The 15000-nt window shown below is 34.7% G+C and overlaps 1 protein-coding gene across 2 annotated transcripts in view; it reads left to right on the top strand.

The window, feature by feature from the left end:
- The window catches only part of zgc:92275 (cholesterol 7-desaturase nvd), a 43876-nt gene that overhangs the window by 7104 nt on the left and 21772 nt on the right, over nt 1-15000 (top strand). For both annotated transcript variants that reach the window (XM_061877038.1, XM_061877037.1), the window contains exons 2-6: nt 2469-2657; nt 4532-4710; nt 8257-8382; nt 11071-11190; nt 11270-11446. In XM_061877038.1, coding sequence (XP_061733022.1) covers nt 2469-2657; nt 4532-4710; nt 8257-8382; nt 11071-11190; nt 11270-11446 — 791 coding nt within the window. The remainder of the gene's footprint in view (nt 1-2468; nt 2658-4531; nt 4711-8256; nt 8383-11070; nt 11191-11269; nt 11447-15000) is intronic.

Below are 15000 nucleotides of genomic sequence, written 5' to 3'. Positions count from 1 at the left end.
TTTACAAAACTTTTATTTTGAAGGGGTAATTTTTAACTTCCTGTTGATTTTTGCCGAAGGATGTCAATTATCTAAATGTAGGTCTAAGTGAGTCCTACATAGAAGTTTTTGTTTCATGTCTTTCTGGCATTCCTACTGGAAGTTACAAGCAATTTTGTTTGTGTTTTCTTCCTAGGAGCAGTGTTTGCTGTGTTTTATTCAAAAATTGCGCTAGAGCGAAATTTTGAGTATTGGGATTTGGTTTTTTTTATTAGATCGCAATTTTTGCCAGTCCTGATGTGTGTGCCAAGTTTGGTGAGTTTTGAAGCATTTTAAGGGGGTCAAATTTCAGCTCAAAGAGGCAAAAATAGCATTTTTTGCGAAAATTTAGCTTTGAAGGGGTTTTTTCAAAATTTTGGTTGATTTTTGCCCTAGAAGGTAAAATTATGAAATCTAGGTCTAGGTTAGACCTACGTGACAGTTTTTGTTTCATGTCTGTACGACATTCCTAACGGAAGTTACAAGCAGTCTGTTTTACTTTCCTTCCTAGGGGGCGCTAGCGCGCAATTTTGATTTTTCTGGTTTGGCTGCCTAATAAGTTGGGAAGGCATGCCAGATCGATGTGTGTGTCAAAATTGGTGAGTTTTGAAGCATGTTAAGGGGCTCAAATTACAGCGCATAGGTGTGGAATGATAATAAACCGCACCAGTTTCAATAGGGTCCTTGGCCCATGGCAAAGGACTCCTGTGGAGTCCTTTGCGAAGGACCCTAATGACTCATTTGAATGCATATTATTTATTTGTGCTGAACTTGGTAGAGTTGTAATATCTGGGTATAAAATCTGTGTACATACACGATTAATGCAACATATTTTGTGATTAATAGCATGCGTTAGAGGGTTAGCTTTGACAGTCTTGCTAAATCAATTTTATTAATAATGAATTTATTGTAAATTTACGATATGATATTGGCCAATTAAAAAAACAGTAAGAAAATTGTGTAACTTTTTGTATACATGTGTGGACTTTAATGACACCCCCCCTCATTTCTCATCTAAGAATTGTTTTGAAGTGGAAGTCTTTTCGCACTATATTTAGTATTTCCAGTTATACCCTGAGTGGATTCTGTTTCCTCCGTATAGCCGCACATCTTCTAATTTTGAGGCAACATGATCACTGCAGGTCAGCCAAGTGTTGAGCTCCATATAGTTGTAGTGATGAGGCACAACTATGTCTGGAAATACAGACAAAATATAACCCTACTTCTGCATATACAAGTAAAATAGTCCTTTTATTTCCTAATTTCATTTGAAATATGCAATTATAGCATTTTATAGCATATATATACATATATATATATATATATATATATATATACATATACATATACATATATATATATATATATATATATATATATACACATACATGTATGTGTATATGTATGTATGTATGTATATATATATATGCGTGTACAGTATAAATATATATATATATATATATATATGTATTTATATACATATACCTACATACATACAGATATATGTATGTATGTATGTATTTATATATATATATATATATATACATATATATACACATACATGTATGTATGCATGTATATATACTATATATATATATATATATATATATATATATATATACATGCATACATACATGTATGTGTATATATATGTATATGTATGTATGTATATATATATATGTACAGTATATATATATATATATATATATATATATATATATACATGCATGCATACATACATGCATGTGTATATATATGTATATGTATGTATGTATATATATATATATGTACAATATATATATATATACATGCATACATACATGTATGTGTATATATATGTATATGTATGTATGTATATATATATACAGTATATATATATATATATATATCAATCAATCAATGTTTACTTATATAGCCCTAAATCACTAGTGTCTCAAAGGGCTGCACAAACCACTACGACATCCTCGGTAGGCCCACATAAGGGCAAGGAAAACTCACACCCAGTGGGACGTCGGTGACAATGATGACTATGAGAACCTTGGAGAGGACGAAAGCTAAGTGGAGCCTTACTGTACTTTCGTGGGCTTCTTATCTTGCATTGAAACATTATCCTGAGGCAGTCCGGTGTTTGACTGCCTGTTTCCCGGCCAAGTGTTTGAGCCGGTGCTGCATTTTGTAAAGGGACCTGACATCACCTGCAACAAAGATATCAAAAGAAAATATGGCACCATTTGATTTTACGTGAATCAGTACCCAGTTTGGTCAGAACCTTTAAAAGTATTGAATTCGATACCCATCTCTATTTGTTTATCTTAATTGAACTCCTAAAATAAATCACTTTAATTGACATATTCCAATTTACTGATACACGCCGGTAAGAACGGCTCGCAAATGACAACCTTGCATCTGCGGCTCAGTGAGACTGATGAGTCGTTCAAATGTTCTCACAGGTGAGCAGCTGGCGGTGTTTCGAGGCGAGGACGGGAAGGCCTACGTCGTGGACGCCTACTGCCCACACCTGGGTGCCAACCTGGCTGTGGGTGGACGTGTCGTGGGAAGCTGCATCGAGTGTCCATTTCATGGATGGCAGTTTCGGGGCAACGACGGCAAATGTGAGAAAATACCCTACGCTGAAAAAGGTACTCATGCTGGTCCACAGAAAAAAAAAGTTAAAAAACATCAAAGAACACAAGGACTTAAAAGGTGATTCAATTCTCCAATTTAACCATGACAACCGCGGATCGACCTCGTCACTTGCCGTAATGTCCTAAAAAAATTGACCAACATCTGCGGAAAGAACATGCCGTGACCGACCTTGACTTTTTACTTGTTAATGGACTAGAGCAGGGGTGCTTTTGATGACTGAATCTGGCTCTCAGATACATTTTAGTGGACATTGCTTATTACGGTGAGTAATGAATAATTCCTCTGGTAATCACAGTGTCAAAAATAACGTTCAAAATATAAAACATTCTCATGCATTTTAATCCATCCATCCGGTTTCTACCGCACCTGTTCAAGAAGTCGCATTAATGGTAAGAAGTTTTTTATTTATTGTTGGTTAGCTTCAGAATAACAATGTTATAAAAAAAGAATGAGACTTATTATACTCTAAAAATGTTGCTCTTACTTAAAAATGCGCGCATTTAGTTCAATCAATGAATCAATGTTTATTTATATAGCCCCAAATCACAAATGTCTCAAAGGACTGCACAAATCATTACGACTACAACATCCTCGGAAGAACCCACATGAGGGCAAGGAAAACTCACACCCAGTGGGCAGGGAGAATTCACATCCAGTGGGACGCCAGTGACAATGCTGACTATGAGAAACCTTGGAGAGGACCTCAGATGTGGGCAACCCCCCCCCCCCTCTTGGGGACCGAAAGCAATGGATGTCGAGCGGGTCTAACATGATACTGTGAAAGTTCAATCCATAGTGGCTCCAACACAGCCGCGAGAGTTGAGTTCAAAGCGGATCCAAGACAGCAGCGAAAGTCCCGTCCACAGGAAACCATCCCAAGCGGAGGCGGATAAGCAGCGTAGAGATGTCCCCAACCGATACATAGGCGAGCGGTCCATCCTGGGTCCCGACTCTGGACAGCCAGTACTTCATCCATGGTCATCGGACCGGACTACCTTCACAAGGGAGGGGGGGGACATAGGAGAAAAAAGAAGCGGCAGATCAACTGGTCTAAAAAGGAGGTCTATTTAAAGGCTAGAGTATACAGATGAGTTTTAAGGTGAGACTTAAATGCTTCTACTGAGGTAGCATCTCGAACTGTTACCGGGAGGGCATTCCAGAGTACTGGAGCCCGAACGGAAAACGCTCTTTAGCCCGCAGACTTTTTTTGGGCTTTAGGAATCACTAATAAGCCGGAGTCTTTTGAACGCAGATTTCTTGTATGTTATACTCTTCTGACACCACCAGATGGCAGTATAAGTGTCCACATAAGTGGCCATAAGACCCCAATTCAGTACAGTTTTGGAAATAAGAGCTAAAAGGTGCTGTCCACGCATGTGGACACTAAGGCCTTGAGAGGTTTCAACGTCATTTTCCATGGCTTACCGGCGTGCGCTTAAGAGCGCATGGCTGTGTTTGGATGGAGACAGGTGTGGACAATATTGGAGACACTTGTCCCCAATTTTAAATATACAATGAAGGAGAAAACTATTTGATGTTGCTTTTATTTTCTTAGTACGGTGTCCATATATATATATATATATATATATATATATATATATATATATATATATATATATATATATATATATATACATATATATATATACATATATAAAACACTTGCATTGACCTTAAAAAGTAAAAAATTAACAAACCTTAACAAAAAATGTATTTTATTGCCTTATTGTAAAGAAACCATTCGTAATATGATATTACATAGAATAGAATAGAATGGACTTTATTGTCATTATATTTGCATATAACGAGATTAAAGGTCCAAGTTGTGTGATTGTGTTTTTTAATTTGCACACACTCTGCCTTTTAGTGCCGGATTTTGCTAAAGTGACCACCTGGCCCAGCTGTGAAGTTAACGGTCAAATCCTGCTGTGGTTTCACTGCGACAGAGAAGAGCCTCATTGGACTGTTCCGGAACAGCAGGAGATCACCAAGGGCGAGTGGGTCTATCGCGGCCGAACGGAACATTTTGTCAACGCGCACATACAGGTCAGTGTCTGGGCTGTTAATGCACAAAGTACCCTGAAACCTGCTTAAGTCCCAAGTCCTCTCAGACTTGCTGACTGACGTCGGCATAAGTGCTTGTCGACATAATCGAAACTGAAACCAGCCATCGCTTATTTATTAAGAGCAACGATTCTCGAACTTTATTACATGTACCACTAGTAGTACTCAGACTCTATTTAGTGGTACGCCACATAATCGGCTGATTAAAGTACAGTGTTTTATTTTCCTTCTTTAAACACAGTGTGACTGTTCAAACTGCAATGTTACAGTGGCCAAAAATAGTAAATACTCTTGATAAATAAAACCTCTGACTTATTTTTATTGAGTAAGGTGTGGTATGGTGTGCATACATGCAACCACCTATATTATATTTCTATGAGGATATTAAACGAGATGCAGATACATCCGATATTTTGCTACATTTTTATTTCTCGTGCGTAAAATCGCTATCTGTGTCTACTTTGGGCCATAACAGAGGTCCCTAATTCCATGTGTCCGAGGGCCAGAATATGGCTGAGCAGACACTGTGAGGGCCTCCACTCACCCACCTGTTTTTGGGTTAAGGACTTCCTGACCAACCGACCTCAGACAGTAAACCTCGGCCCCCATCTCCCCTCCCCCCGCACACTAAGCATCGGCTCTCCACAGAGCTGTGTGCTGAGCATTTTGCTGTATTCCCTCTACACCAGGGGTGCCCATTACGTCGATCGCGAGCTACCAGTCGACCGCGGGGGGTGTGTCAGTCGATCTCCAGCCAGGCTTTTAAAAAAAATAGACCTAAAAATTAGTGATCATCAATCTTCACCAAGACGTCACTTAAATGACATTCGCGGTACCGGAGGGTCTTGTGAGATGACGCTGGCTGCTGCAAGATCATTATTATGAAAATATGACCGAGAGGAAGGCGAGAAACACTTTTTATTTCAACAGACTCTCGCGCTGTACCTTCCGTCAAAACTCTAAAGGCCGACTGCACATTTCCTATCTTCACAATAAAAGCCCTGCTTCATGCTGCCTGCGCTAACTAAATACAGAGTCTCGGAAAACTGGCGTGCACAAGCGATCCCTCAGAAAGCTGGCGTGCACATCATTTGTGCACGCCAGCTTTCCGAGACTCTTATTTTGTTAGCGCAGGCAGCATGAAGCAGGGCTTTTATTGTGAAGATAGGAAATGTGCAGTCGGCCTTTAGAGTTTTGACGGAAGGGACGGCGCGAAAGTCTGTTGAAATAAAAAGTGTTTCTCGCCTTCTTCTCGGTCAGTTTTTCATAATAATGAACTGGCAGCAGCCAGCGTCATCTCACAAGACCCTCGGGTGCCGTGAATGTCAATCAAGCAAGCTACGGAATTTGCCGCCAATGTTTTTCTTGTAAAGTGTATGGAAGCTGGATGAATTAGATGCCAAAAACCAACCACTTTCATGTGGTATTGTACAGAAAGGACAACTTTTTTTCCTCCTCCATTTGAAAATGTGGGCGTTATCATCATTACTGTCTGATTCCAATCAATGCAAGTCATCAGAATCAGGTAATACACCAACTTATATTCTTGTCTTTGTGAAAGAAAGACATCTATATGTGTTACACATGCTTGTATTATCATTAAACACATTTAACTTGTTTACAAAAATGTCTCTTTCATAAATACATAAATATAAATGATATATATAAATGAGGTAGATCCCCTCGAGTTGGTCAATTGAAAAGTAGCTCGCCTGCAGAAAAAGTGTGGGCACCCCTGCTCTACACCCTTGACTGTAGTCCAGCCCACTCGGAGAACACCGTCATCAAATTCGCCGATGACACGACGGTGGTGGGTCCCATTACTGGGGGGGATGAGTCTGCATGCAGAGATGAGGTCCTGAAACTATCAACGTGGTGTTCAGTGAATAATCTGCCACTGAACACCACAAAAACCAAGGAACTCATCTTTGACTTCAGGAAAAACACTGCAGACACCCTCCCCCCCCCTCTACATCAACAGGTGGAGAGAGTCAGCTCCTTCAAGTTCCTCGGCACCCTCATATCTGCTGACTTTTCCTCGACCCAAAATACAACTGCGGTCATCCGGAAGGCCCAGCGGAGACTCCCCTTCCTGAGGGTGCAGAGGAAGAACAGACTGGAGGAACAGCTGAGGGTGACCTTCTATCGCTCGGCTGTCGAGAGCCTGCTGACGTACTGCATAACAGTGTGGTACGCCAGCTGCACTGAAGCAGACAAACAGGCGATTCAGAGGGTCATAAAGTCTGCACAAAAGATAATCGGCTGCCCCCTCCCTTCCCTAAAGGATTTATACAACTCCCGTTACCTCAACAGAGTAAAAGCATCACACACCCTGGCTTCCACCTGTTCGACCTGCTACTATCAGGCAGGCGCTACAGGTGCATCAGAGCCAGAACAAACGGGCTCAGAGACAGCTGTCACCATGTTGAACTCTAACTTATAATAATAATAAATCACCCCTATGCAATATCCTGCCCTAATACCCTACTGTGCAATACTACCCTTCGAGTGCAATACGTCCGACACTGATTGTTATTTATTACTTTGGTACTCTTGTCTTGTTCTGTATATTGTACAGTATTTTTTTAATTTTTTATAGTGTTTTGTATATTGTACAGGATTGTTTACTATTTTTATTGGAGAGTAGTCTGTTTATTTCAATTTTTATTTTTTCCTTTGTTACCTCTTGAGTTATTTATTTTTAACCCATATTTGTTCCCACTACCGCACCATAAATTGAAATCCTTAATCTCGTTATATGCAAATATAATGACAATAAAGTCCATTCTATTCTATTCTATTTTATTGTTTTTTTTTCTTTTAAAAATATGTATTTGTTTATTTTAGACATAAAACCAAATTTACTCCTCACCTTCACAACTCAAAAAGAAAAACACAATGACGATGAAAGGATTAAAAAATGGATACGGATTAAGAAAAAATTAATTTGTAAAAAAAAAAAAAAAAAAGAAGACTAAGATTAAAATAAAATGTATAAAAGTAACATATTGTGTGTTTGAAAAAGAGCAGGAGGAAGCAAAGCTTCTGATGTCTTGCCCCATTATTCGTACATAACAATTTGATTCTGGCCCATCAATATCATACATAATCACCAGATATACACTGGCGTGCAAAATTATTAGAACAGGGTGGCATAGTTCGGCCGTGTCAGCAATTTCAGGGTTGCAGGTTCGATTCCCGCTTCTGCCATCCTAGTCACTGCCGTTGTGTCCTTGGGCAAGACACTTTACCCACCTGCTCCCAGTGCCACCCACACTGGTTCTAATGTAACTTAGATATTGGGTTTCACTATGTAAAGCGCTTTGAGTCACTTGAGAAAAGCGCTATATAAATATAATTCACTTCACTTGTCGAAACTTAAAAAAATTTGGGTTTTGTTTGTTCCCAATGCATAAATGTCCCATTGTTGTCATTGTGAAAGGTAAAGGCACAAATATTGGGACTATATCACCCACAGTGGCCAGTGAGCGTTGTTGTGCTAAAGCGGTGGATGCCCCTCTTTCACAGGAGATACCTGAGAACGCAGCAGACCTGTCTCACCTGTCTCACCTGCACACGGCGAGTATCCTCAGCGGAGCAGACCTGCGCTACACCAACATGGACCGCTGGGCGTTTGTGCGACATTATTGGAAGGTATGTTCATTGTCTTTTTCAGAAGAGCCTTTGTTCAATTTCTGTTACCACAATAGCCTTAGAAAAAAAAAATAAAAAAATAAAAAAAAAATATATATATATATATATGTATGTATGTGTGTGTATATATATATATATATATATATGTGTGTGTATATATATATATATATATATATATATATATATATATATATATACATATATAATGTATTTACATAACCATCTGTTTTGTTTTGGTTGGTTAATCAAGAGCAGGGGTCTCCAACCACCGGGTCGTGGCCCGATTGGTACCGGGCCGCAGAAGAAATAAGAAAAAAAAAAAAAAAAAAAAATATATATATATATATATATATATATATATATATATATATATATATATATATATATATATTTTTTTTTTTCTTTTTTAATTAAATCAACATAAAAACACAATATACACTTACAAATAGTGCACTAACCACAAAAAAATCCCTTTTTCATGACAAAAACGTCCCTTTTTCATGACGAAGAAGAAAAAAAAACAAAAGAAAAAAAAAGGACCGCCCCCCCGTGCCGCAGGACTAATTATTAAGCGTTGACCGGTCCGCGGGTACAAAAAGGTTGGAGACCACTGATCTAGAGTACAATTAAAAATGGCATCAATTGGCTCGGAGTCATCTGGATCCGTTCTGATGACACCTTCGAGTGGAAGCATGTATAAAATAAATAAAAAAAGGACCTAGAGTTGACCCCTGAGGCACGCCCCACCTAATATATATATATATATATATATATTTATATATATATATATATATGTAAAAAAATATATTCATATTTATATATATATTGTCACGCCTATGGTTCATGTTTTGTTTTGGTCATGCTATGTTTAGTTTTTTGGACATTTAGTTCTTTTTTGCATTTCCTTGTTTGTCTTGTTACCATGCCAACTGATTTAGTTTTCATCTGTCATGTCTGATCATGAGTTTTGTATGGCCATACTACCCTGAGCATCCCCAATCTCATCTGTTCTCAAAGCTAAGCAGTATCTGGCCTGGTTAGTACTTGGATGGGAGACTGCCTAGGGATACCAGGTGCTTTTGACCTTTGGAACTCTAAGTTCCTTTTTTTGTCACTCCCTGTTTTGTTACCACGACGACCAATCAGTTCACCTGTCTTGTCTCACACCTGTTTTCACTTATGTTCATTATTTAAGCCACAGTTACCAGGTAGTCAGCCTGGCAACATCACCTCATTCACACCCTCGATTATCTGTTTCATGCCTTGCTATGCTGTTCATTTTGTCCACGTACGTTTTTGTCATTCATGCCATAGCACAAGTGTTTTGTTTCATGTTTGTTGTTTATAGCCATTGTGCTAGTCTTTTGTTTCACAGCCCAAGTTTTGTACCTCCATTGTGAGCGCTTTTTGTTTGTTCCTGTTTTAGTTTATCAGTAAATAAATTATGTACCTACCTTCATGCCGTTTCCACTCCATTCGCTTCGCACCTCGGGAAAACAACCCAAGTCCAAGCCTGACATATATTGTACAAAAAAATATATATATATTTTTTTGTATATATATATATATAGTACAAAAAATATGTATGTAAATATTTTTTTCTTTTTTTATATATATTTTTTGTTGTTTTTTGTACTATATATATATATATATATATATACATACAAAAAATGTATTTAAATAATAATAATAATAAAAAAATATCCATGTATAGTCCCAAAAAATATTTATATATATATTTATATATATATATATATAGTACAAATATATATATATATATATATATTTTTTTTGTGTATGTATATATATATATATATATATAGTACAAAAACATCTATGTAAATATTTTTTCTGTTTTTTATATGTAAATTTTTGTTGTTTTTTTGTACTATATATATATATACATAAAAACATTTAATAATTTAAATAATAATATTAATAAAAACATATCTATATATAGTCAAAAAATAAATATATATATATATATATAAATATATATATATATATAGTACAAATATATATATATAGTACGAAAATATGTATGTAAATATTTTTTTCTTTTTTTTATATATATATACATTATTTTTTGTTGTGTTTTTTACTATATATATATATATATATATATATATATATATATATATATATATATATAAAAAATAATACAAATAATAATGATAATAAAAAAATATCTATATATAGTCAAAAAAAAAAAAATTATATATATATTTTTATATATAGTATAGGCCAAAAGTTTGGAAACACCCTCTCATTCAATGTGTTTTCTTTATTTTCACGACTATTTACATTTTAGATTGTCACATCAAAACTAGGAATGAACACGTGGAGTTATGTACTTAACAGAAAAAGGTGAAATAACTGAAAACATGTTTCATTTTCTAGTTTCTTCAAAAATAGCCACCCTTTGCTCTGATTACTACTTTGCACACTCTTGGCATTCTCTCCATGAGCTTCAACGAGTAGTCACCTGAAATGGTTTTCACTTCACAGGTGTGCTTGAAGCTCATGGAGAGAATGCCAAAAGTGTGCAAAGCAGTAATCCGAGCAAAGGGTGGCTATTATTTAGAATATAAAAAATGTTTTTGAAAAGAATCGAAATACCAAAATATTGGTATTGGGACCACCCTACATGGTACTGTATGTTGTATAAGTGTGTGTGTTTTATTCCAGGCTGAGTGGGCACCAGAGAAGATCCCCAACAACCATTGTTCTCAGATGCTTGTGGAACATGCTCTCTATGTGTTTGGACGCCATTGGTCCGTGTTGGATCTGCATGTTGTTGCAAGACAGGTACAAGAAGGTGGAAATAAAAAACATTTTATTGGCATCTGCATGTGATCCCACAGAATGTATGGTCTTTGTGTCACAGGTGGGACCAGGACTGGTGTTCATGCGCTTCAACCACAGTTTCTTAGGCAGCGGCGTGGTCATGCAGAGTGTGACGCCGGTGGAGCCTTTGTTGCAGCGTGTCACACACACCATCTTCTACCAGGCCAACATTCCAGCCCTGGTGCCCAAATTCTTCCTCAAAGCAGAATCCATTCAGGTGAAGCCCACTTCCGCACTATATTACACATGATGATCCTTAGCTACATTATAGTGATAATAGTTACCAAGTTAAAGACTGTGTATGGCTGGGGAATTAGAGGGAAAAAAAAAAAAAAAAAAAGAGTACAATTAGCTAAAAATGTTAGCACTAAAAATAAAAATTCCATTTTACATAGGTAAAAAAATAAATTTTACCTAGGTAAAAATTCCATTTTACATAGATAAAAAAATTAATTTCACCTAGGTAAAAATTAAAATTTTACCTAGGTAAAAAATAAAATTTTACACAGGTAAAAATTATATTCTACATAGGTTAAAAAAATCAATTTCACCTAGGTAAAAAGTCCATTTTACATAGGTAAAAAATTAATTTCACATAGGTAAAAATAAATTTTTCCCTAGGTAAAAATTACATCCTACACAGGTAAAAATTACATTTTACATAGATGAAAAAAAAAATCCATTTTATACAGGTAGAAAGTCTATTTAACATAGGTACAAAAAATAAATTTTGCCTAGGTAAAAATTCAATTTTGCATAGGTAAAAAATTAATTTCACTTAGGTAAAAATAAAATTTTACCTAAGTAAAAATTCCATTTTACACAGGTAAAAATTCTCTTTTAAATAGGTGAAAAAAATCAATTTCCCCTAGGTAAAAATTACGCTTTACATAGGTAAAAAATTAATTTTACATAGGTAAAAATAAAATTTTACCTAGGTAAAAATTCAATTATACACAGGTAAAAATTCCATTTTACACAGATAAAAATTACATTTTACATAGATTTTAAAAAATACATTTTATACAGGTAGAAATTTTATTTAACTTAGGTACAAAAAAATCAATTTTGCCAAGGTAAAACTTCAATTTTACTTAGATAAAAAAATTATTTCACATAGGTAAAAAATAAAATTTTACCTAGGTACAAATTCCTTTTTACACTGGTAAAAAAATTATATTTTACATAGGTTAAAAAAAATCAATTTCGCCTAGGTAAAAATTCCATTTTACATAGGTAAAAAATTAATTTCACCTAGGTAAAAATAAAATTTTACACAGGTAAAAATTCCATTTTACACAGGTAAAAATTCTATCTTAAATAGGTGAAAAAAAATCAATTTCGCCTAGGTAAAAATTACATTTTACATGGGTGAAAATAACATTTTACATAGATAAAAAAAATCCATTTTATACAGGTAGAAATTCCATTTAACATAGGTACAAAAATAAATTTTGCCTCGGTAAAAATTCCATTTTCCATAGGTAAAAAATAAATTTCACATAGGTAAAAATAAAATTTTACCTAAGTAAAAATTCCATTTTCCACAGGTAAACATTTATTTTAAATAGGTGAAAAAAATCTATTTCGCCTAGGTAAAAATTACATTTTACATAGATAAAAAAAAATCAATTTTATACAGGTAGAAATTCCTTTTAACATAGGTAAAAAAAAATTCAATTTTGCCTCGGTAAAAATTCAATTTTGCAAAGGTAAAAAATTAATTTCACATAGGTAAAAATGAAATTTTACCTAAGTAAAAATTCCATTTTACACAGGTAAAAATTCTATTTTAAATAGGTGAAAAAAATGTATTTGGCCTAGGTAAAAATTACATTTTAAGTAGGTAAAAATTACATTTTAAATAGGTAAAAATTCAATTTTACATTGATAAAAAAAAATCTATTTTATACAGGTAGAAATTCCATTTAACATAAATTCAAAAAAACAATTTTGCCTAGGTAAACATTATATTTTACATAGGTAAAATTTTTATTTCACATAGGTAAAAAAATGCCATTTTACTTAGGTTAAAATTCAATTTTAAATAGGTGGAAAAAAAATGTTTTTCAAGGTAAAAATTCTATTTTACATAAGTAAATATTCCATTTTACACAGATAGAAATTGCATTTTACATAGGTAAAAATTCCATTTTACATAGGTGAAAATATCATTTTTTGCCTAGGAAAAATTCCATTTTAGAAAGGTAAAATTTTCATTTTACACAGGTAGAAATTCCATTCTACATAGGAAAAAATTCCATTTTAGAAATATTCATATATATGAAGAGTATGTGAATACATAATATATTTAGGGAACGTAAATTAAAAATGAATTTTACCTTTAATTATGATCATGATTTCTGGTTATGTTAGGCCAGCAGAGAAGGCCTAGCTGGCCCAGACCAAAAACCACTGGTTCTATAAACTACAAGTCTCAAACTACAAGTCCCAACATGCATTCGTCATTTTCACAGTGATGACATCCGACCACTAGAGGGCAGTATCCACATCTAACATGGCCTTAATAAATTTATGTTGGATACTCAATTCTATTATTACACAATTTTTAATGCATTTTATAAGTTGATTTTTTTAAAACTAAAATGTTAAAAAATTATAGTAAATTGCAATAATTTCACCTCAATATTTAGTGTCTATTACCGTAAATTAAAAAATAGTACTGCTGATTTTATGGTTAAAAAAAAAAAAGGCAGCTCATTTGCCAGAATTTTACTGTAAAATTTATGTATGATTCATTACTTTAAAAAATTTAATTTTATAATAAAATTTTAGTACCTGAGCTGCCAGCTTTTTTGTGTTTTTTGTTTTACCGCAAATCAACAAGTGTAGATTTTTCTGTGTATTACTGTAAATGTCAAAACAACACTAAAGTTTCCATCCATCCATTTTCTACCGCTTATTCCCTTTTGGGGCAGCGGGGGGCGCTGGTGCCTATTTCAGCTACAATCGGGCGGAAGGCGGGGTACGCCCCGGACAAGTCGCCACCTCATCGCAGGGCCGACACCAAAGTTTATTACAATAAAAAAAAAAAGTACAGTTTTTTTCTTAAATTTAGAGAAAAAATTCAGTAAAAACCAAAGTAAATTCCACAAATTTTACTATGAAATCTATTGCTATTTTTAAATTGCACAATTTGATGGATAACTTGCTTTCATCCATCCATCCATTTTCTACCGCTTATTCCCTTTTGGGGTCGCGGGGGGGCGCTGGTGCCTATCTCAGCTACAATCGGGCGGAAGGCGGGGTACGCCCTGGACAAGTCGCCACCTCATCGCAGGGCCGACACCAAAGTTTATTACAATAAAAAAAAGTACTTTTTTTTTTCTTAAATTTAGAGAAAAAATACTGTAAAAACCAAAGTAAATTTCACAACTTTTGCTATGAAATCTATGGCTATTTTTACATTGCACAATTTGATGGATAACTTGCTTTCAAATCGTTATTAGTATTTTTTTCTATTTCAAAAAATGTTTTTTGGCATAAATTTTTGCATAATTAGACAATATTTCAGTTAACATGATTTGTGATTATGTGGTGTACATCTTTTTTAAGAAAGAAATAATACATTTAATAAGAAAAGTTACAGTACTTTATTGATACATATTATGTCCAGGCTGTCGAGGGCCTAATAAAATCAAGCCTGATTTTGAGTTTGACACCTTTGAGTTGGATCATAAAACTATGATGCTATGTTCCAAATTTTGTATGTAGAATTTGGAAGTAATCCTCCTTTTTCATTGTCTCATT

The sequence above is a fragment of the Nerophis ophidion genome, linkage group LG17 (assembly GCF_033978795.1).
Source record: "Nerophis ophidion isolate RoL-2023_Sa linkage group LG17, RoL_Noph_v1.0, whole genome shotgun sequence".
Lineage (NCBI taxonomy): Eukaryota > Metazoa > Chordata > Actinopteri > Syngnathiformes > Syngnathidae > Nerophis > Nerophis ophidion.
This window is presented reverse-complemented; position numbering and strand designations above follow the sequence as displayed.